The sequence below is a fragment of the Peromyscus leucopus genome, chromosome 3 (genome assembly GCF_004664715.2).
Source record: "Peromyscus leucopus breed LL Stock chromosome 3, UCI_PerLeu_2.1, whole genome shotgun sequence".
Taxonomy (NCBI): Eukaryota; Metazoa; Chordata; class Mammalia; order Rodentia; family Cricetidae; genus Peromyscus; species Peromyscus leucopus.
The window spans coordinates 140,081,085-140,106,844 of record NC_051065.1 but is presented as its reverse complement, the minus strand read 5'-3'; the positions used below and the strand labels follow the sequence as shown (position 1 = coordinate 140,106,844).

The 25,760-nt window shown below is 35.6% G+C and overlaps 1 protein-coding gene across 1 annotated transcript; it reads right to left on the bottom strand.

Annotated features, from left to right (window-relative positions):
• On the bottom strand, positions 1 to 22,503 carry LOC114688064 (taste receptor type 2 member 136-like). Its single transcript, XM_028862674.1, is given in 4 exon segments — positions 1 to 1,043; positions 21,548 to 21,628; positions 21,957 to 22,080; positions 22,414 to 22,503. Coding segments are annotated over 4 exon segments (1,338 nt in total).
• Between the last annotated feature and the right edge of the window lie 3,257 nt (positions 22,504 to 25,760).

Genomic DNA, 25,760 nt, shown 5'->3' with positions numbered 1-25,760 from the left:
TCAAGGTTTTGTTTCTTTCAGCCAGAGCCTTGGTCGCACGTGCACCATTGCCAACACAAAGGCCTGTTTAATCCTCTTGTTTCCCCATATCAGTATGAAGGAATGGCTTGAAGGATACAAGGTCCCAATAACCTGGCAAATCAGGTGGACTGGCTCATCCAGAGATGTCATATAATTGTAACCTGATATGATTAGCGATAGAATGAACATGGAAAATAACAGCAGAAAAGAGATCACAACTTGCAAAGCCTTAATGTGGGCTGTAGTGCTTGGATCTTGGGGTCCTTTTCTGTAAAGCTTCATTGTCTGAAGGTGTTTACACAGAGAATAGATTAACAGCAGAAGACAGATCACAGATGTGGTAAAGGGAATGACATTGTTCAGAGTGAATGTCATCAAAAGTGTATGATGGTTTACGACATAAGCCAGTTTGGGCTTCCCAGTCAAGTTGCCTCTGTGACCATCTACTTGGATTTTCCCATATATGGTTCCCATCACCAGATTAGGAAACAAAATCACCAAACTCCCCAAAAGAACAACTACAATGACACTCTTAATTTTTCTCTTCAGGCCAAGAAAAAGCAAGTTCGAGAAATTGCCTATCTTCAGCAAATACAGTATGCTGAGTATAGTTGCCAGCCAGGTATTAAAATGGTTGATTACAGCCCAGGTGACACAAATAATAAATTTTATTTGTATAGTTAATAAAGCTGGATTAAACACAGTTGAGCACCAATTCATTAACACTACCAAGAGAAAACCGATCCTGAAGATGGCCAGAGCAGTGAGAATTCTATCAGCTAAGGAGATTTTTCTTCTCTTGATGCAGTCAGTAAAGTTCACCAGAACAATGAAGACATTGGCAAAGCTTCCCAGAGTAATTTCTGCCACCATTGCCATGGTGGCAATTCTGAGAAAAACACTCATCACGTCTCAGCAAATAATATTTAAAAGACAAAAAACGAAATGTAGCTCTCGTATCACTGGTTGTGATTCTGTGAACACATCGCTGTGCTCTTCATTTATGGTCAGTGAAGATCGCACTGTGTTTAAATGCCATGGCCAATGTCAAATTTGAAAGCAACCCCATGTGCTGGTGAATGAGTTTGGTGCTGTTTTTATAGAAACAAAAATGCTTGCGAAACAGTTCAAGTGGATTTCTACTTATACAGCCTTTTAAGTACTAGTGTACTTCAGGGCTGAGGTTAGAGGAAAGCTGCCTTCTCATTTGCAAGCATGCAAATAAACAAATACATGGTTTTATGGTTTAAACCAATTTCCTCTTGCTTAGGCCCACCATAATTTGTATTCATCCATGTTACTGATTTGCTATTAAAATTTTAAAACTCAGTACAGAGAATATACAATGAGTTTGTAAATCCTTTATTCTATCTTAATTATACATAAAATTATTACCAATATGGATTCCTGTTAAATGACAGATTGATGTATTAAAAAATTGGAAAATTTCCTAACCAAGTTGTCAAGACCTTTGCATGGGACACCAGGAAGGCTAATACTTTTATGAAGTCTGACAACTGCTGAAAACACCTATCACCTGTGCATAATTTTTCCTCAAAAGCTGACAAAAGCACCCACACATGCGCCCTCATCTCTTATGCATCCCTCATAGATAGACGAATCATTGTACTATACTCTTCTAAATTGGAGACTATTTTTAAAAATATCACATTAAGTTTAAAGTACTCATTTTTGCACTTCAAGCCATTTGGTCCACTATAAATATATGTAACATATAAATATTTCCAAATATATGTACCATAGTTAGATATTTATATAATTATTCTCTTAGGTAGAGTTAATATTTAAATATATTTTATTCAAATAATAAACAGTGTTTTAAAAAAATCTTTGTTAAACTCTTTTAAAATTTATTTTATTATTTTATGTGTATGAGTGTTTCACCTTCATGTATGTTGGTGTACTACGTGTGCCTGGTGCCTAAAGGGTGGGAGCCTCCGTGTGGGGGCTGGGAAACAAACCCAGGTGTTTTTCAAGAACAAGTGCTCTTAACCTCTGAGCTAACTCTCTAGCCCCAACAGTTTTCCAAAGATTTCTCAAAGAACATGCGTTTCTTACTGTGGAATTAAGGCTTCCTATATAAATATTCAGTTTTTATGTAATTGATTTTGATGACTTTGTTTTTAAGATTAATAGATGTTAAAATAGGTTTATTTATGAGTTCTAATTTTTTCAATTTTGGTAATATGATTGGTTTTAGAGAAGGCTGTCGAAGTTACACTACAAAAATGGAAAACCAGGCACTTGACTTCACACAGCTGTAATATGGACGTTTTTACAACTGCTTGTTACTTCAGTACACTTATCAGTAAAATACAAATAAAAATAACATCTTCATTATCAACAACAGTGACAATTCCCTCCTAAATTGAAAACAAACAAAATCTTAAAATATTTCAAATAGAAACTGCTTTTTCAGAACATTTTTCTATAAGAAAAAAAATTACAAATTCATCCAATAATGATTATTTTCCAACAGATTAAGCAAACTTGCTGTGTTTGCTTTGGAGATGGGGTTGATGTTTTTCTGACATGCTTTACTTTATAAGATTTGGTATTACTGACCTAAAATTTCAAAACCTCCTAACCTGGTTTACTACTAATAGAGTAATATTATTCCCATATAAAACACACAAATGTAAATGTGTTTGCTCAAGTAAACCAAAGAAGAATCTTGAGACAGATAGCTGTCAGGTGTGATAGTGCATGAATGTGTCCCAGCACCTGGAAGGAGAACTTCAAGTTCAAGGTCAGCTTAGCTGGACGGTGATTCCCATGCCCACCAAAGCTACATGGACAGACCTTGCCTCAAAACAAAAATTAATATATAACAGTGACTATTTCTGTGGGATATTATCTTAAATTAATTTCTGCATTCATATGTAAGACCTTAGATTAATGTTAAACAGTAAATGAAACGTTTGATGGAATGTTAAAATATAGTTGCCAAGATTAGTTCATTGAGCTATAAGACCATATATAGTTTTTATTTTATATTTTGTGCAGTAACTACTTGCTGACACCCATATACTTACTGGGCTGAAGGAACTGAGGACACAGTTCAGGGTCAGAGTCTCTGTTTCCTGTTATATTATCTGCTTAGCTTTCCAAAAAGCATTAACAAGTTCTCCACGTTTATTTTCCACCAACTGTAGAGTTCTGGGATTTTCAAATTTAACCCAGAACTTATATATATCTTTGACAGAGATGGTCCTTTTAGAGCCATTTGGAAGTTACTATAAATTACATACATTATATATCTTTACTAAGTTTTGTTTTTTCTTTTTGACTTTACTTTTTCATATAGCATAGATTGGTGGTGATTATTTTTATACTCTCATCTACAGAATAAAAGTGATGGAGGAAAATGATGATGTGGTTAAGGGAAGCATTGTAATCATCAAAAATAATGGATTTAGGAGAAGATGTAATTATGAAGGTGAAAAAAAGTTTACATTTCGTAATTTGATAGCTTGACACATCATACATAAGTGGGTAGGATATAATCTACCTACCATGATAATTTATTTTCACAATTAGTATGTCAATATTAAATAACATTGATGGAAGGATGTAATCCAGGGGAGATGTTCAGCTCAGATAAAAGGCTAATATAGACCAAATAAATGATTTCACCCATATCCAGCTTGGTGAACCAATGAGTTTCTTTGGGTTGCTTGTGGGAGGATGGGTCAGAGGTGACTTACAGTAACATGGGTGTCTCTGGATAGATGCATCCATGAGCAGCCTATCTCAGTGCCAGTCAGGACTTAGGAAAGATGTTAGATTTGTTAGTAGCTCAACAGTAAGAAAGTCTCCCCTTCCCAGTGATTGTTATTACTTAAATAACCTTGGAGAGAGGACCTGAGCCTTGTGCATCCCAGGAGCATTCTGAACCTTGTAAGTGTTTACTTTTTTGGTATTATGAGCTTCTCCCATGCCTCCAAGTTGCCTGGGTTTAAACTGAGTTCTTACACCAAGCTCAACAAACCAAATAAACATGCTGTAACTCCACATCATGACTCCAAACAGAGTTGTTAAAATTAGCAGGAGGGTGGATAGAAGACAGGGGAAGTACAAAAAAAGGAGAAGGAGGAGGAGGGGAGGAGGAGGAAGACGAGGAGGAGGAAATCCCTCCAACTGGCCAGTTTTCATAAATATGATTTTTAAGAGAAAAAGTCCCTCAAATTTTACTTCTGAAAAAAAAATTGAAATCATTTTTTTTATTTTTGATCAGTTATTGATCAAATACTCATTGGTCAATCTTTGATTTTTTTTATAAATCCTTGTTTTTCTTAACTGTATTCTGTCTATAAAGCTAACACTCACTCTCAGAGCATGAGAATACATATTTCATTTTGCAGAATAAGGAATCCTTAAAAACTATATTTGCAAATAAGAGCCATTAAAATCTGTGAACTTGTAGCAATGTTATCTCTTGACATCATGGGACTTAAATTAGTTAGAAACTAAGGCTAGATCAGAGAACTTCTCTTGTATCTGTTTCAGGGGCTCTGAGTCACAATCTTGGATAAAAATATAGTATATAGAAAAATAGAGCTGTTTCAATTATCCTTTGCTTTTCCAACTGTTTCAGCTCTCAGAGGAAGGAAACAACTCACAGAAACAGCAAAAGACAACAGTATTTCTGTTTGCTAGAGAAAAGCCACTATCCTTTGAATTGATTTGTAAGGCAAAGTAGATGCCTAACATGAGGGTTCATTTATTTGTGATATGGGAGGGTTTTTTATTTTTTCTTTTGTTTTTTCAAGACAGGGTTTCTCCATGTAGCACTGGCTGTCCTGGAACTTGCTCTGTAGACCAGGATGGCCTTGACCTCACAGATCCACCTGCCTCTGCTATTGAGTGCTGGGATTAAAGGCTGTGCCACCATCCCCAATAGTTTGTTATTCTTAATTTTAACTTGAGGGTAAGGATGAGCTTCAGAGAGCTGAATAAATATAGTAAGTCAGACAATTTCAGGCAACAGGTATTGATATCTGATTTTAGAAAACTAAATGGAGTTGCCTTTCCTACCTGTCCTGAGGTTATGAGAACTATTGAGGTGGCTTTCTATTTAGTGAGATGTCCAACTTTTGTCCTGATTTCTTCAGGCCTACATTGTCTTTAAGATCTACAGCAAGAAGAATATACAGTTTCCCTCTAGTCCATGGGGTCTAGCTCAAACAGGAGATTCAGTTGACTTATATTCTTCTCTTATTAATCATGCTACTGTCATTGACAGATACTAGACAGTCTTGCGCAGACTGACAAGGCCATAATCAAATTACCCACATAAAGTTCCTATAGTAAAAACTATTGGTTTTGTATCTATGTTTTTGAATCTACTATTTGATGTTTATTGATGAGTACACATCATGCAGCCTCTTTTTTGGTGCATTTATTATTTATGGCTTTATAACAAACTACTCTCTCAAACTTGGTAGCTTTAAGTAATAGGATTGAGGCACAACTTAGCTAAGTACAACTGCCTCTACTTTTTAATATGGCCACAATCTCACTGGGATCACTGAGAGCAGAAGGTGCAGGTCAATACACTTTCAAGCTCAGTTGGGTATTGTCAGGCTTCAGATATTAACTGCATGTTGACCAAAGAATCTTTCTTGTCACATAGCCCATCCCTGGGATCATTCACAATACAGCAGCTGGTTTTCCTCAAAGTAACATAATCAAAGAAGAAGAGAGTTGCTGTGGATATCACTCTGTATGCTGTGAATGTGTTGCTCTGATTGGTTAATAAATAAAGTGCTGATTGACAGCCAGCTACCCATGGGCAATATATCCCATAAGGCTTGCTCATGAGTTTCCTCAACAGATGGATGTTTTTCTTGTGGGTTGGCCTTATGAATATCAGCTGTCACTGACTGTGTCTCTTTCCAGACTCCATCGATTCAGATGTTGATTTTCAGGTCTTCTTTGGCATTATATATAAAAATATTTCCCTAGTTTCTGTCAAACAGAAGCTGAGGAGCAAAGAAATAGTATCCATACAGGCTCATGTTTGGAAAAGTATTGCAGTCATGGGGCTAAAATTGGGATCATCTGTCTATAACTTCAGCATAGCTTACTGATTCCTTTTGAAATGAGGCATAGACTGCCTACAGAAAGTTACATAGGAAAGAGAGTAGAAAGCATTATAAATGTTAGATACTGCAGAGAATGACTAGGATATTAACTGTGAAGGGTTGAACCTAACTTCTCTGTCCCGAAGTAGTACTGAGAAAAATTAGTGAATCATACAGATTCTGAAAATTCTTAAATGCCATTCCTTATGAGGAAGATAAGATGAAAGTGAAAAAAAAGATGAGGGTGGGGTAACATAAGCAATTTTTAAGGAAAAATTCCTAAATACAAGCACACCAATGAAATGGAAGCAAGACAGTCCTATGTTAATTAATTTTCTGTAACTGTAACAAAATAATCAGAGGTAATATACATAATAAGTGGAGAGAATCATTTGAGCTAATGGTTTCAGAGGCTTCATTCAGTAATTGTTTAGCTCTCTTGGTGCTGGAGTAAGGAAGTCATCATTGTTGAAGAAGGTAGAAGCCAGGCCTAATATCTCTGGCTGTAAATTCTTAATCTGATTACCTAATATTTCACCATTTGGTTACTAGACATGTACAAAAGTTCTTTTCCTTAATTATTTGACTAATGTCAAACAGAAAAGGACAATACCATAATAATAAAGCATGATTTCAATAATGGTTTTAATATTCCTAAAAGAGATCAAATAAGCACCTATTAATGAAATTCAAGCTTTGATCTCTGATCTCTTCATTTTTCAAGGTTGATATTGCAGTGGATGTTAAAGTTTCATTTCCTGGGAAGCAAAGTATGCATACTACTTTGCATTATGTTGCTGCATTTTTTTGCAAATCTATGCATAATTTTAGGGTTCATCACACCAGCTAGTAAAATTTTGAAACTCGGTACTAGGCCATGATAGAAAAATTCAAATTTGCAGAGGAGTCATAGTCATCTGGGCATCACTTGAGTGACCCACTGTCACTGAAAATCCATGTTTAAAATTTTTTTTATTAATTCTTTGAGAATTTTATACAGAGGAGAGAAATGGCTCAGTGGTTAAGAGCACTGACTGACATTCCAGAGGACCTGGGTTCAACTCCCAGGTGTCAGGTGTGTAATCACACCAGGATTTTAAAAAAGGAAGGAGAATTTCATATATTATATTTTGATCCTATTTATCCTTCCCCCTCAGGTCCTCCCAGCCCCCACTTTTCATAACTAACTTTGTGTCATTTTTCCTTAAACCTATCAAGTCCATAGTGCTGCCGACACACTCTTTGGTGTAACCAACTACTTTCTGATTGAATTTAAATCCTGTTCTGTGACATTATTCCTGGGGGGTCGGGTGTGAACAAATACCCACTCACCCTATATATAGAACTGGTGATAGATCAAAGTACAGATAAATTTCAACTTGCTCAACCAATTAGTTTTATTGGCAAAACTAATGAGAATATGGATGAAGGGCTACTATAAGGAACATAATTGACTGAAAGACAGCTACATCACCAATAGCCCACCCCAACATGGGTGACAGCTCAGAAAAGCTGGAAACCTAGAGTGCATTGAATAACCTACAGGCAGCTCAACAAGTTGAATTGTGTCCTTTCCAGGTGGCTCAGTTGACCTAAGACACTTGTAAGCAAATTGGCTTGTCAGGGAGTCTTCTAATATCATAAAATAAATACTAATAGAAATATATACCTGGAATTATCACCACAGAAATACTTATTTAGGCATGAAGGAATAAATAAAATTGTGGTTGATTATATTATTTAAGGATGCTTAAATTTGGTTTAATCAGTACACTAGATTAGCTAAATGAAAATTAATATAATATACAATAAATTATAAATAAACAGGCATATAATACTGACTTCGTGTGGTTGATTACACCTCTCCTCTCTGAGACACTTAATTTTAAAGAGAATTCTGGTACACAGATAGATGATTGATAAACAGTAAATTATATCACTTCCAATGCACATTTTTCTGGGTTTTGAAAAATACATGACAACTTTAATTTTCTTTTGCAGATGAAATATAAGTCCAGTCCAATGCTACACGACATTCTCACCTTGCCTTTAATTCCTGCAACATATGTTTTTCTCTTGGGATGCATTCCATTACCTATGGGCAGCTCTCCTTGACAGAGAGAGAGAAATAGGTAGTATGTTAATCAAACAGAAGTCAAGCAATATTTTCAAATACAATTTAAGTTATTCTTTAGTCAAGACAATTTAGAACATGATATTTGAAACTTTGTAATGACAAAATTTTCTTACTAAGAAAATCTAAAAGGGGCATTAGAATATGTCTTCTGCATCATACTTTAGGGCTGGAGAAATGGTTTGGTACTTAACAGGACTTACTTCTTTTGCAAAGGACCTGGTTTCTGGTTTTAGTTCCCAGCTCCCATGCTGTTGCTCACAACCCTCTGTAAACCTAGTTCCTAGGAATTCAACAACTTTTCTGACCTTCCAGGTTTCCCATATGTATGCAGTACACATACATACACTCAGCTACATACACACCAAAGAAAATTATATTTGAAAAAGCAGTATGATTTATTGAGATTATTTCTTCTTATAGTGAAGGATTCAGTTTCCAAAGTAATTAGTGTGAGATTTTTGTGGGGCAGCAAATTTTAATTAAAAACTAATAGATTTCAGGAACATCTGTGAAATGCTTTATCAGTACTGAAGAATTAAATTTTAATTAATCACTGGAAGAGAGTTTTCCATTACTGTTAGCCTGAGAGAGGTGCTTGTTGAGAATTACGGGGTAAGAAGTCTGAGTACACGTGAAAGGCTGGTGGTGGGCAGGGGAATGTCTCTTGCTTTGAGGATCACTTTGGGAAATATAGAGTAAAATTTCATGTTTGTATTTTCTTAGAACTTTTAAGAATCCAGATGGAAACAGTGGTAGATTGTAGGTCGCAGGGGTGTGTTTATTTGTGTTTATTATCCATATTATAGAAGATTTAATTTCTGGGAATTTGGAGAAAAAAGGAAGGTATTAATTGAAAAACTACAGAATTTTTAAATCCTCTGCATGAATGCAATTATTTCTAAAACATTATTCTTTGGTAATGATAAACTGTCCAAATCAACTGCAGATTAGGTTTCATCTAGCAATTTAGACACTTTCTTCCTGTTCCATTCTTTCAATTTTAAATATTAGATGACATCTACACTTGATCAATTCAAATGAACCAGATGCTAGACACGGTTACAGTAAATGAACTTGAGACCACTGTAAATGAGCCAAATGTCTCAATGTCACCAAGAATTAATCTTGCCAGAAATATTGGAGACAAGCAGAAAAGTTTGGAGGAACTTCTATGGAAAGTTTTCCTTTCAAAACCTTCTCTATTTTGTTTGCTTGTTTGTTTTGTTGTTATTGTATGTTTTTGCTTTTATTTTATTTTTTCTTCTGGAAAACCCCAGATAAGATAATCATTTATACAATAAGCTACAGAAAACTAGTCTTGCACATTTTTCCTGTTCACAAGCTGTAGAAATAGACACAAACTACAGATACCAGCAAAACGATCCATATGTTTCACTTGGTTTATAAAAAAATTCTAAGCAACTATGAGACACAAATTCATTTAGTTAAACTTCCTACAACAACCTTGGAAAACTTACTAGGATTTAAATTCTTTCCTTCTATGCCCCAGCCTTCCAGACTACAATATTGATAAAAATTTATCTCCTGGCTTGACTATGTGTTCAATTATTCACCATTTACCAAATATATCCAGGAATTTTACATGTAACTCTGAAATCCATTTTGATTTTCATTGGAATTATATTGGGAATGAGGATTTCAACACTAAATTTACCTTCAGAAATGAACGTCTTTGAAAGAACAGAGTATGTTTTACGCTCATCATTATAATTCAATGACTTTCTCAATAACATATGATGGTTGATGTTTTATCTAGGTCCCTTCAAATTTTTGTTGCTATTGTGAAAACATCCAGTTTTATATGAAATATCCTAAATAGCCTTTGCTAGTGCATAGCAGTACTGTTAACTTATGGATTCTATTTGATAAATTCATATACCACTTATTTTTGAATTGCAGTATGCAATCACAAGCAAATTTACTACAAGATACATATATCATTCTTGTCATTTTCTTTGAATTTTAATATTTTTGTCTTTTCTCATTGTATTGTCAAATTCCTCTAATACAAAGATTTCATCAATTTTGTCATCACTATACATATTTATGCCTTCTAACACTAAGTATGTCCTTTATGCATCTAGCACACACTCCTTTTATTGAGTTGTTATTATCCCTGCACTTAATTGGTTCAGTGTCTAATCAGGAAATGGCCCACACAAAAATTTCAACAAGAAACAATGTAGAGAATTAATGGCCTGCAAAGTGGATTCTCAACAGAAGATTTAACTATCTTTTTTGTGGCTCGTTTTGGTAAGCTGTGTTGTATTCAAGAGGTTGTTGTTCTAAGTCAGAAAGGTGGGAACACACACATGAGTGTGTGTGTGTGTGTGTGTGTGTGTGTGTGTGTGTGTGTGTGTGTGTTGGTTCTTTTTTCACTCTTTAAAAAGTTTTTTTGAATATCATATATGAGTAGTGTATTTGCAACATTGTAAATCTTCCCTCTTCCCCCAACTCCTCCCATGGATGTTCCTGCCTTACAAATTCATGACTTCATCTTAATTGTTATTGTTACATATATGCACGTGTATATATTTATTTATTATATACTATATATAAAATAAAGGAGGGCACCTGGATGTGGTAGGGTATCTTCCAATTTTATAAAGTAGTAAAGACAGAAATTAGAATAGGAACATTAAATGGAGATGGGAATGGAAAGACAGTTTAAAGTTCGATATTGAGTGAGATATCTATCTGAAGGCCTTTTGAAAAACCCTTGAAAACTACTACTGCAGATGCTTCTTTTTTAAAATAATATTTTAATGATTCCTTGGGAAGTTAATAAAAAAAAGTTACTATACTCATTCCCATTCCTTGCAGATCCACAAGCCATTTTGAATTTTATTTACTTCCCTTCTAAATTATAACTACACTCTTTAGTCATGTTGATTTTTTTATAAAGTATGTACAGCCAAGAGGTTTTCTGAAATTGGATTTAATAATTTCTGAACCTTTTTTTCTGAGACAAATTCTTGGCTTGCCTGCAATTTGCTATATAGTCCAAGCTGGTCTTGCATTCATAAAGATCAACATGCCTCTGCCTCACAAGCACTGGCATTAAATGAGCATCTCTATGCCTGGCAAAATTTCTCTTTATGAGGCTCTACTATTCAGAAAATGAAACTGCTCTGTTTTCTTGAAATCACTAGTATTCTCTTGGTTGCCTAAAGCTGAAGGGTCCCAGGGTCCAAGGGATGTGTGGATGGCTGGTCAGGATTTTGTCCTACACATCTTCTGTTTTCCCACATCATGTCTTCTTTCTCCAGAGAACTCTGTTAAATTCTGCATATCTGTACACCACATACATGCAGTGCCCATGGAGACCTGACGTGGGTATCACATCCTGTGGACCACCAATGTCCAGCTTAGTGAACCAATTCGTTAACCCTGGTCACTTGCAGTATTCCCAGGTTTCAGGTAGAAACTTGAGCCTGTGGGTGCCATTTGCAGCTGACGTTTTCTTGTGCCCCAGCCTGCTGGCAGTCGGGACAAATCTCTTCCACTAGTGTCCCTCTAGATTTACTTTTTTAAAATGTAGAGTTGCCTTCAAAATGAGAATCTGTTCACTTTCATCAGAATTGTTTGGTTTACTCATGTCTAGGTTGTTCATGTAGATCTCAGCCATTTCTCCGTCATTGGGCAATCCTCGTGTCTTTCTTGGGGTCCTGTTTTACAGGTAGCCTCCCTGGTGAAGTGAGTAGCAGTTCAGTCATCCTTGTTCCATATCTACTATCCTCCTATGAGTGAGTACATACCATATTTGTCTTTCTGAGTCTGGGTTACCTCACTCAGGATGATTTTTTCTAGATCCATCCATTTGCCTGCAAACCTCATGATGTCATTGTTTTCCTCTGAGTAGTATTCCATTGTGTATATGTGCCATAATTTATTTATCCATTCTTCAGTTGAAGGACATCTAGGTTGTTTCCAGGTTTTGGCTATTACAAACAATGCTGATATGAACATAGCTGAGCAAGTGCTCTTGTGGTATGATTGAGCATTTCTTGGGTATATGCCCAAGAGTGGTATAGCTGGATCTTGTGGGAGATTGATTCCCAATTTTCTAAGAAAGCGCCATATTGATTTCCAAAGTGGTTGTACAAGCTTGCATTCCCACCAGCAGTGGAGGAGAGTTCCCCTAGTTCCACATCCTCTCCAGCATAAAGTATCTTTGATGCTTCTAATATAATATAATATATATATACATATACATATACATATATATGTGAAATTTAAGTGAAGTTACCATATAATGACCCAACTACACATCGTATGCATCATATGAAATAAAACCTAGTGAGTTACATCTTTTTTGAGTTGTTTGCCGAAGAGTTGCTGTATAAACCCCCTAAACACTACAGGCTACTGCTAATGCTATTCATTGCCCTGCAGAATTTCACAGAAGGACCCTATTACAGATGACACCACACACTTATGGCATATAGTATGGAGAGATATAGCTGCTATTCAGCTGGAAACTTCAAGCCTATAGACTAATGATCATTTCTAGAAGTTAAGTAATCATCAGTCTTGCCCAATTCTAAACTTCATGAGATATACGTACAACCTGCCTGCATGATATGCCCACTTGTATAATAGTGACATGAGTTAAGTTATAGAGTAACCAACTACTCTTTTTAAGGCCAACTCCAGGAAATGGAACCCATACCTGATTTGTAAATGAGACCAAGAACCTGTGACCAGATAGATCACAAGCACAAGGAAAAATTATTTTTCTGATAAATGAACATAACAATAAAATGACGACTAATAACATATTGCTTTACCCATAGATCAGTGCATCATTAAACCCTCATCTGAGAAGGTTCTTGCAGTTGATGGCAATTAACACAGAAACCCGCAACAGAACAAGAAGAGAGGGAAAGACTTCAGAGTTTGTATCCTTAACGGGATACCTGTATCACCCCCCTCTCTTCAAGATTCAGGGATCTATGTAGAAGAGGATGTGGACAGACTGTAAGAGCCAGAGGTGGTAAAGGACTCTAAAGATCAGTATTTTCCAGACACGGCAGGACTGGTACATATATAAATTCGCAGAGACTGTGACAGTATGCACAAGGCTGACACAAGTTCAGACCAGAAAAAAATCTCAGTATGTAAAGGGGAAAATGGACTTAAAGTCCTATCTCTAACCAAGAGGCTATCTACATTTTATAGCTTTTCAGAGAGGAAAATCAGTTTTCTTCAATGGAGTGATACTGTGTAGACCACATTCTAGGGAAAGCCATACACTCAGGAATAGCTAGTCAACACATAATGAATTCCATAATTTGTTTGTTTAATTGATTAGTTGGTTTTGTTTGGGGATTTTGTGGGTTTTGTTTTTGTTTTTAATAAAGAGAGAGAAAGAATATTAAATTGGGTGGATGGTGAAGGGAGATCTGGGAGAAGTTTGGATAAAGGAAGAAATATAACCAAAATACATTGTCTAAAAAATGCAAACACATAATTTATAGATATATATTTAGCTATAACCTTTAAACATCTTTACAATATTTTTCAAATCAGTTAATTTGACTTTTTCCCTTTGGCTATAACTTACTCTTTTTAGGTACTTAATTTTATTTTGTATCTGATAGCTTAAAGTCCCACACATGAAAAGCTCAAACAAGATACTTTATTTAATACAGTACTATGGATTAGATGATATACCATTGTTTATGTGACACTATTAACATATGTCAGTACTTTCATTCAACAGACAAGAAATATGAAATCCTCTTATAAATAAGAATGCCTTTCAACTCAGTACTCAGGAGGCAGAGGAGGGCAAATCTCTAAGTTTGAGGCCAGTCTGGTCCACAGAGTGAGTTCCAAGACAGCCAGAGCTACATAGAGAAACTCTGTCTCAAAACAAGCAAACAAACAAACAAAAAAGAAAAAAAGAAAGCTATCAGTAGTTGGGAGCACTGGCTGTTCTTCCAAAAGACCTGGGTTCAATTCCCAGCACCCACATGGCAGTTCACAGCTGTCTGCAATTCCAGTTCCAGGGGATATAACATTCTCATGCAGGCAAAACACTAATGTGCATGAAATAAGTATAAATAAATGAATATAATTAAATTAACAATACACATTTGATAATTATAACAGATTTTATGAGAAAACATAGAAATTGTTTCACTGTGAAGATAACTTTTAAGAATTTATGTCACAGGTGAAGTTAGTATTTCACCTGCCATTGAAGCACTAAGAAATATTCCATCTGGTTCCATGGTCTAAAAGTTAACTCTCTGGACTCTGAAAATACTCCTACTTCTGCAATACCAGTCATTAGTACAATTATACTTCATTTCCTTATGAATCAGCCCCAAAAGATAAAATTGTAATAATTAAAAGGAAGAAGATATATAATGATTATAAATTATTACATGCAGAGTATATGAACAAGAAAGAGTGAGCTTAACATAGAAAATTCATGTGATGTTTTAATAAAGCACCTGGCTGCCAGTTCAGAAAACAAATGCAATTCCTATGTCTCTATATATGTATTACTAGGTCCTAAACTTTTGCTGCATGGGAAGACCTCAGTTTCTCCATATGAAAACTGACATTACACTGCTGAGCACTGTAACATGTATAAATACTTGGGTCTCTGTCACCTACATGACATCATCTGTCTGGTTTTCTCTAGTATATCCCCTGATAATTTGATTATGATCCAGTGGAAGACCACACATCCAATTTTTGTATGAAATTCAATTTTGTATGAATTTTGTATGAAATTCAATTTTGTATGAATTTTGTATGAAATTCAAAACTCTCAAATAATTAATAAAAAATGAAAACTAAAATAGATGAAAATATTTCATCCAAAATAATACACATATGCATTTAGAATTATCTTCTTATATGTTGCTAAAATAACTTATTTTTAATTATTACTTATACTTTCCTTTGATATTTAAGTTCTCTTCACAATTTTCATGTAGCTGCTTTAGAGATTACTTCTAATAATACTTTCCTTAGAATTGGAAGAACCAGTCTTTTGCTCTGAGAGTGTCAACATGTATACATGTGTGCAGGTACCCAAAGAAGTCAGAGACAATAGCTACACTGCAGCTGGAATTACAGGCAATTTCAGCTGTCTGATGTTTGTGCTGAAAACATGAGCGGTACATGATATTAACTACTGAGACATCTCTCCCACCTTTGACTATTAACTGTGACCAATACTTGCTCATATGTCTAACACTTATCTTCCTAATTGTTTTCGGATTATGTCATATTCCTTTTTCAAATTAGACAATGACTCTGTCAACTTTATCATCCTCTTGAATGAACCAACTTTTCCATTAGGTATTATGCAGATACTTTTGGTTTATTAATAAGCATTATTAAAGAATATTATAATCAATTAAAATTTCATATGTTTGATGGTATAGTTAATTTTATTTATAACTTTAAATGTAGTCTAATTTAGGTAATAAGATCACAGTTTTGGTGACTTATACAGAGCTAAATTTTGTATATTTTCTCTTAATATTTATTATTTCATTTCTTCAATATTATCCCTTATCCTAAGTTTTCCTCTCTGTGTTAGTTTGTTTAAATTTCTGTGGCATGATTCCATTCATATAATCTTGAAAACCAAGCTTTACTTCCTCACAGTTCAAGAGGATATGCATGAAAATCAAGAGGCCAGCAAATATGGACTCTGGTGAAGCTTCTCTTAGTAGCTGGTAGGACACAGAGACTTCTGAGGCCTCTCCTCTCCACAAGAGGACTGTTCTTTTATGATCAGAGCCTTGATTTATAACCTCATTTAATTTTACTGATATCCTTTAAATAGTTACCATCAAATACTGTCTCACTGTGGGTTAATACGTCATCATTTAAAAACAAATCAGTCCATTACAGTCTTTGTAAAACAGGCCCATTACTAGATATTGTAGCGAGAATGTATGTGTAGGAAATTATACAAGTCACTTTAAATACATATTTTAATGAATTCTTGGAGAATTTCATACATTGTATTCCAAGCATATTCACTCACTCTCCCATGTCCTGCAAGACCCACTCTCTACACTATACCCAACTTTGTGTCCTCTTTTACTTTGAACCCATCGAGTCTCCTTAGTGTTGCTTGTATACTCCTAAGTGTATGGCCATCACTGAAGCACATTAAACCCACCAGGGGACACAGCTTAAAGAATGACACCTCCCTGTATTCCAATGCTATCAATCACCAATACTTGTACCAGTCACTTAAAAGTAGTAGTAATTAATGGAACAACTAAAGACAGGTTTTGAGTTAGGAGGTTAAGAATATGATGACATGTATTTCTTGTTTGAATTGAAAAAATATTTTTCATATAATGTATTCTGATCATGGTTCCCCTCTCCCAACTTCTCCCAGATCCTTCCCACCCACCCCCACCAACCCAGCTCCATGCTTGAGCACTTAATAGTAAAATGCAAATATTTTCTAGACTACGATTTTTAGAAACAAATTTCTGTGATTGAATTTGATATTTTTACTTTGGGCATTATTTACTATTTGTAAGTACATTCTTATTTTTCTTTGCTTCTTTCATTTACAAGTTTCACACATACAAAGGTCTAATTGAGCATATGTATATTACTAAGTACATCACTGTTTATGTATGATTGACAAGTGTCATTGTTTTTATTAGAAATGAGAGAAGTATGCTGGGAGAAGGAGAATCAAACTTCCCTAGGATGAGTCCATTACTGGTTGTTCAGTGCAGGATAGTCAACCCTAAAACTATAAACACACAAAAAACAATGTTATTGGTGAAATTATTAAGGCCACTCCATGTAGTTAAAAGGAGATTTATTTAATGGTGTAACTTACAAATGAAGGAATAGGTAGGTTGAGGGTTCTGGGAAAGACGCAGCAGTAGTCTGGCAATGTTCTCTGGAGAACTCTCCTCTATCCACCTCTAGTGTCCAGGGCTCCCACAGCAACAAGAGAGCCCAGCATGTCCTGATCTCTGGGCTTCAGGCCCTCCCTTGGCCCTGCCTTGTGGGCGTGATAGTTACCAAAACCTCAATGGGGGTTGGAACTTCCCAACCAAAGCTGGATTGACTACCCACTACACAAAGTGGACTCAGCAAGTTGTATTTCTACATACTTGTAAACACACTCATGTGAGTGCACGTGGGCGCGTGCATGCGCGCGCACACACACACACACACACACACACACACACACACACATCAAATATAATCAAAGACAAAGAGGCTATCGACTTGAGGGAGAAGGAATGGCTCTAGGGAAGGCAGCTAGGAGGGACTGGATGAAGGAAAGGAAAGGAGTAAAGTGATGTAATTTTTTTCATTTAAAGTTTTTTAATTTTTTAAAAAGAAATAGCATTTTATGAAATAACACATTTTTGATACTTTTAATGGATTTTATCAAATGAAGAGCTAATAATTCAGTGTGAAGAAAGTTTCAATTCTTTTTATCTGAAAGCTAAAAATATTATTATAACTGCTAGTAAAAAAAACTAAGAAATGCTCCATTTACTGGGGGGCCAGTTATTAGCACAATTATAGAACATTTGGAAAGTTCCAGCCATTTCCTTAAATACCCAACACCCCCTCAAAAAAAACCCTAAAATCATAAATAATTCAAAGAAACCATTAGATGTAGATTATATGACTTTCTTTTTCTTTTTTCTTTTTTTTTTTTTTCAAGATGGGGTTCCTCTGTGTAACAGCACGGCTGTCCTGGATCTCACTCTGTAGTCCAGGCTGGCCTCAAACTCACAGAGTTCTGCCTGCCTCTGCCTCCCTAATGCTGGGATTAAAGTCCTGTGCCACCATCACCCATAGTTACTTTATAATTACAAAAGACAAATGGCTGAGATTAGCACACAAAGTTCATGTAACATTTTATTAAAGCATTTTGACTTCCCATTCAGTAAACAGTATATCCCACTATATATTAACCAGGACTTCCTATTCAGTAAACATAATTATTGTCTATTCCTTTTTACATTACCCATGTGCCAAAAATAAACATCTAAGGACACCAGCTTCTTTGCTTGAAAAATATTATATGAGTGACTAAAATGTACAAAATGTCAGTTATCTGACATGAGAATAACACCCTGTTTTGTGTGGTTATCTACAAACATTTCCAGCTTCTGTTCTGTGATGTCTTGTTTGCATTAAAAAAGACTTCAGGGACCAGAGAAATTAAGTTCAACACACATTTTATTCATTATTTAATAGATGAATTATCTAACTTATACAAAATAAAATCAATATTTAAACACAATCTATCAGTATAAGAGCTTTCTTTGGAAAAGTAAGACAGAAAAAAAATATTCTTCATCTTATAGACTTACCAGATTGTATTTTACTGAAGACTCATCAGCGCTGAGCACAGGTTATAGGACAATGTTTCTACCTGTTTCGTTCACTTTATGTAATTTCCCATTACATTTCTATTTCTACCAAAAATTAATTTGTAAATCACTTATCCAGATCAAAAATGTAAATTTCCTTGCTTACATAAGTAACTTAGAAGTTATACAACTTTTTTTCAGATAACAAACAAGTTGACCATCATGATAAAATCCTGGTACCTGATAACATAAAGTAAACAGACACCCACACCTTTGTATGATATTCAATGAGTGAACTGTCACCTGACAAACTTTCCTGTTCTTGAAACAGGTGGAAATATAAACTTGTATAGCCACAATGAAAATGAATATGGCATTTTCTAAGAAAATTTGGATTCAATCTACTTCAAGACCCAACTATACTACTATTGGGATATACCCAAAAAATGTTCCATCCTTCCACAAGAACACTTGCTCAACTGTACTCCTTGTGGCTTTATTTATAGTAGCCAGAAACTGGAAACAACATAGTTGCCCCTTAGCTGAAGAATATATAAAGAAAATGTGGTATGTTTACACAATGATGTAGTACTCAGCGATTTTTTAAATGACATCATGAAATTTTCAGGCAAATGGATGGACCTAGGAAATTAATCATCCTTAATAAGGTAACCCAGACCCAGAAAGATAAATATGGTATATACTCACTTATACATGAATATTAGCTATTAAGTCAATGGGAAGCAAGCTACAAACCACAGACCCAGAAAGGTTAGGTAAAGTGGTGGGATATAGAAGCATGAACCTCTCTGGGAATTGGAATTAGAATATATTCTGCAGATGAACTGAGGGCAGGTTGAGACAGGAGTTGGAGGGATCAGGTTGGGGAGGTGAAAGAGATGGATGGATAGTGTCCGAGGACAGCTGGAATTGGGGGACACTTGGGGTGGTATAGAAACCTAGTTCAGTGGAAACTAAGAGTTTCTAGTAATGGAACATATCAAGTCTGAACTGGTCATCTTTTGTAGGCAGGAAAGTCTCCTAGTGGTAAGATTGGGTTACATTTGGCTGAGTTGTTGACTGAGAGAGTCCCATGGAGATCCCTAAGCAACCCAGACTGTTGCTATGACAGATGGTCACTCTCTGAAAATTGACAGCAGGGCCCCATTGTCAAGGAAAACGTCCACACAGCTCACTGAAGGTAGAGCTGGTGTCTCCTTGGAGTCTTCATCCCTACATTCTAATCTCTTTGACATGAGAAGATCTGTGAGTTGTCCAGTCATCATCAGAGAGGCTTCCTCCAACAGCAGATGGAGGCGGCTGCAGAGACCCACAGCCAGACATTATGCAAAGGAAGTCTAAATTGGAGGTCTCCATTGCATCTATCCTTTTACAGATCTGGGAACCCTACAGAAGAGGTGGGGGGCAGGCAGACTGTGGGAGCCAGAGATGATGGGGGACATTAGGCAAACATGACCTATCAAATAAACTAAGCAGGGCTCACATGAGCTCACAGAGACTGAAATGGTAAGCGTGGGGCCTATATGAGTCTGCACCAGGCCCTCTGAGTATATTATGGCCATTAGCTTGGTGTTTTTGTGAGACTCCTAACAATAGGAGCTGGTGGATCTCTAACTGTTACCTGCTTGAGAGACTCTTTTCCTCCTACAGGGTAGCCTTATCCAGTCTCAATATGAGGGCTTTCACCTTTTCTCATTGTATCTTTTTTGAATTGTTTGGCAGTTATTTCTTGGAGACCTGTTCTCTTCTGAAGAGGAAATGGAGGGAGAATGGATCTGGGGAAAAGGAAATGGGGATCCTGGGGTCTAGGAGGAGTGAAGGTAGGAGAAATTGTGTTGGGATGTATTGTATGGGAGAAGAATCTATTTTCAATAAGAAAAGGATAAACACTGATGCTTGAGAGAAGTGGGATGTTTCCAGATGCAATCACTTATTCATAATACTTCTTCATTAAGTAAATAGTGAGTGTGCACAAAGGAACTTGAGTAAAACACCATACGCCTCTGAGATAATTTTTAAAAGAAAGATTTCTAACTATTTTCAGTCCCTCACTTCTTATCTGAAATTATGCCTATGTTCCTATATTTGGAATTATTTTATTTACATATACTGCACAGTTGTATACTTACTGTATCTCATATTCATATATATTTCCTCACCTTTCCTATTATAAACCAATAATTAAAAAATCTCAAATGAGTTTCTGAATGCCACTAAAATTGTTAGTTACTATAAAGTGTTTCTACATCTGAATAGCTTGAATTAATACCCTTCTTTGTAAAATTATATTAATACCTATACTTGTATATCTTCTTATAAACTTATAGTAAGTTTAGGATCTGTTTATTCCAGACCTATATTATAAACAAATTAACATCGAATCTACTTGAATAGTATGTAGTTATGATCAAGAATTTCTTTTCTTTTTTATGGTTTTTTTAGACAGGCTTTCTCTGTGTAGCTTTGCGCCTTTCCTGGATCTCGCTCTGTAGACCAGGCTGGCCTCGAACTCACAAAGATCGCCTGCCTTTGCCTCCTGAGTGCTGGGATTAAAGTTGTGTGCCACCACCACCTGGCTGATCAAGAATTTCTTATGAATAAGAATTTCTTATGAAGTGACTTTCATTTATATTATATAAAATTACCTTCCAGGTGTGTCAGAGACCCAAACATTAGACTATGTACAACAGGCAACACAGTATCAAAGAGAGTTCCATCTCCACTTACTGTTTCCAAGAATCAAGACACAAGAGCAGACAAGGACAAAACGTATTGAAAATCTATCCTGAATCCCAGTTGTCCAAAGCTGCATAGAAAAAAAAAAAAAGAATGAAAATGGTGTATAGGAGAAAGCTAGCCGCAGTCCACAGTTTGTAAGGCTTTTGTGGGGGTCACACCACTGCCATCTCCGGAGCTTTTGGCTTTGAGCTGCATCTTCTTCAGATGGTTCCACTGGGAGAAAATTAGCCAAAAGAAGTCTGTCAGGAACAAAGTAAAGGACATGAATATGAGTGTGATATTGGCTAATAAAGGAAACCTGTAAAAGATTCATTGATCTGGAACCATAAATCTACTTTTAATTAGTCAACCTGGATATCAATATGTGTTTTCATTCTAAGATATTTAAAAGGAGAAACAGAGATATCACAATGTCCTTAAAAGTGTTTTGTTAAGCCTCCACTTTAGGTAGAAAAAAACAGAATTAGAAAAATTTGATATCTTGAGAAGATAAAAGATGTTGACGCTGGTAGCTATCCACATAGTAAAATTATTTGAAATAATCTAGATAAAATTAGTCACACTTACCATCTTTCCAGCCATCAATAAATCTGGAAGTACTGAAGTTATTAATATAATGCAGCTGATCGGTTCTGTAGATGGCCAAACTAGTTAAGATCTGATCCACTGCAGCGATCTTTCTTCTCTTGACCTAGTCCATGTAGGTCATCAGAGCAATGAGTTCATTTCCAAAACATCATATTGTGACTTCCTCAATTATGAATATGTGTGCTCTGTATGATGCCATCCACTACCTGTAAGAAAAGACCTTGGTTTCAAAAGTCACTGATGAATATTGAAGACATTCATTTAAAATTCTGTGTTCATATTATTTTTAAAATTTTATAACATACCTTTAAAAGCTTCCAGTATAATAACAATCATGCAAGGATGAAAGTTTCCAATGTGGAAAAACCATCTTCATAAAAGTATTGTATTTCTGACACCACTCAGCAGTGTTTCATCCAGTAACTCTCTGTCTTACAGTAGTTGCAGCTGTAACTGAAGATAAAGAAAATGCTGAAATCCCAGACACTAACCTGCAGATAATGATATATCTTTCTGCTTTTGCCATATTTACATATTTTCTAATGATAACTTGAGTTCAGGCAAGGGCCATTAGAAACTTGGTAGTGTTAATACCAAGGATGTTTTTTAAAGAGTGAAAATTCAGACCTTAGAGAGATCCGTGCTTATGTGTCCAAGGCTCCACCTATGAACTGTTAGTTATATAAGAAAACCATACAGATAATTAAACTTTGGACATTTGATAATGAGAATACTACTTTTTCACTGAAGGGAGCAGGAAAAAGCACCTTGGTCTAGGCACTGCCATTTTGACTTAAGACTCCATTTTATCTGTAGGGTGAAATACAATTGAGGTTTCCAAGACCTAGGGAACCTGAGAACTTTCCAATAGCTGATTAACCTCCTCCCTAAACCATAGAACTAGTCATTATCCATCTTTAGTTCTCTGGAAACATTACGACTATTCCTAACAACAGAAGGAACAAATGAATCTGATCAATTGGACTGGAAAGCTTGCATTTTATGTTAGTTGACTGTGATGGAACACACAAAGAAAGTCCCTAATCTTTGACTTCTGGTTGGTGAAAATTCTAATTGTAACTTGGCAACAAATATTTGGAATTTTTGTGCTTATAAACTCTTCTGCCCCTGCTCAGGGCTGTCAGAAGAAACAATCAGTGATCCGCTTACATGGTGATTTAATAAAACCTTTGGAACCCAAAAGTGTTGTCTCTCTCCTTCCTCATGGTACATAATGGGCTACAGGTAACATTACAAAAATACACACACACACACACACACACACACACACACACACACACACTTCTTTGGATTTGAATCTCCTTTATTTTCAATTTCAGTAGCTTGGAAATGACATTTATTCATTTGTTATTTATTATTTTTATGTGCAGGCATGTGTGTGAGTGTGTGCATGAGTGCTTAGAGGAATCAATCCTCTCCCTCAACAGTAAAGACCCCAGGGATCAAACTCCACTTGTTGTGCTTCCCTGCAGGTGCCTTCACACAGTAAGACATCTCACTGGCCCCAACAGTGCTATACTTAGCATAATGTGTGTGTGTCACTACTAATATCTATCATTATATTTATTATATAAGATATATAAGAGAGAAATAAACAATTGTCTTCATAAATAAAAATACACACTTGAAAACTATAACATATATTTATACAAGTAACGTGAAATTTCTATTTTGTGATATCTAGTTTCAATTAAAATGTATTTAATAAACTACTTTCAGCACATACTTTTTCAATCAACCAATAGATGAATGAATGAACTCAGTAAAAATATCTGCTGAAATACAACCCCACACTCTAAAGGGATTTCTTTGTTAAAACAAAAAGAGCAAAGAATCATTCATTATTTAAAAGGAAAAAGATGGAATCATACTAAAAATTTAACAGCAGTGAAGCACAAAGGACTATGTTTCTGTTTGTATCAATTCCTCAACCTACTTAAGTTTTAAAAAATGATTTCAATAACTTTGTATAATTCATTACCCTGTTTTTCTACAACAATATCAATACTAGCAACATTTTTATAAAGAAAAAGACAGTATTAATTGTGTACTGTAATAATTAACTCAGAAGTCACTCTAAATTTTGTTTCCATAATAACCATAAAATAATGCCAGTACTCAATGACATAGAGTCAAACATAAATACAGAACTCCTAGTGTGGTACTCTGTAAGCCAATGGTCATATACTTGGATTTGAAGCATAAAATTAAAATGGTCTCTTGTTCATGCCAGAAAGCTACAAAGAAAACTGAAATATATTTCCAAATGTAAATTACACATTCCTAGTATTGCTATTCATGTTCCATTGTTCTTTATTATGAAACTAAAAATACCCATAGCAATGTGAGTAAAACATCTTCCTGTATTTGAGACAATGACATCTCTGTATCCATGGACAAAGTCCTGTATCTTCTTCAGATGTTTCCATGAGGAGAAAATTAACAAAAGAAATGTTTGTTAGAGACATAGTATATGGTATTAACATGAACATTATGTTCATCAATAAAAGAAATTTGGAAGTCTGCAATAGACTTTGATCTGGAATTGTAATACAAGTTCTTCTTGAATTCATCAATCAGAATTTTAATATGTGTGTTCATCATTGAAATATTTAAAAATAAAAGGATGAGAAACAAAAACAACGTTGTTAAAATGACCTTATTAACTCTTCTTTTTTTCACAAACATTTTAAATATTTATTTATCTTTAAAGATTAACTTTTTTGTTTTTAAAACCCTTTTTTAAAATTATATGTCTTATGTGATTGGGTGTTTTGCCTGTATGTATGTCTGTGTACCACATATGTGCCTGGTGCAGACAAGAACCTTGGATCACTTGGAACTGGAGTTACAGACAGATGTGAGCTTCCATGTGATCACTAGAACTGAATCTGGATTCTCTGGGGAAAGGAGCCAGTGCTTTTAGCTGCTGAGCCATCACTATAGACCCTATTTTTTAATTTTTATTTTGTGTATGTATGTGGTGGATCTGTGTGAGTTTGAGGCCAGCCTGGTCTACAAAGCGAGTTCCAGAGCAAAGCTACACAGAGAAACCCTGTCTCAAAAAACCAAAGAAGAAGAAGAAGAAGAAGAAGAGGAGGAGGAGGAGGAGGAGGAGGAGGAGGAGGAAGAGAGAGAGAGAGAAAGAAAGAGAGAGAGAGAGAGAGAAAGAAAGAAAGAAAGAAAGAAAGAAAGAAAGAAAGAAAGAAAGAAAGAAAGAAAGAAAGAAAGAAAGAAAGAAAGAAAAAGTTTACTTTAACTCTTCTTTTAGGTAGAAAAAAACAGAATGGAAAATTATTACTATCTTGAGAAAACAAAAGATGCTAAGTCTAGTAGCCAGCCAGATACTGAAATGGTTAGCAATTGTCCAGATGAAATAAGTCATTGTTACCATTTTAAGTGTGGGGTGTAGTAGGTAGCCATTCCAGCTTTGATCTGGAAGTTCCAACCCCAACTGAGACTCTGGCAACTGTCACACCTATGAGGCCAGGCCAGGGGAGGCGCCTAGAGACCCGAGTTCTGGATGGGCCAGGGCTCGCTCTTTTCCGGACCCTGAACGGTGGAGGTGGACCTAGCAGAGCTCCAGAGAACACTGCTGGACTGCAATATACCTTCCCCAGACCCCGCGACCTACCTATCCCTTAATTTGTAAGTTACACCATTAAATAAATATCCTTTTAACTAAGTGGAGTAGCCTTAATAATTTCACCAATATCTGGCGCCCAACGTGGGGCCCGAACCCACGATCCTGGGATTAAGAGT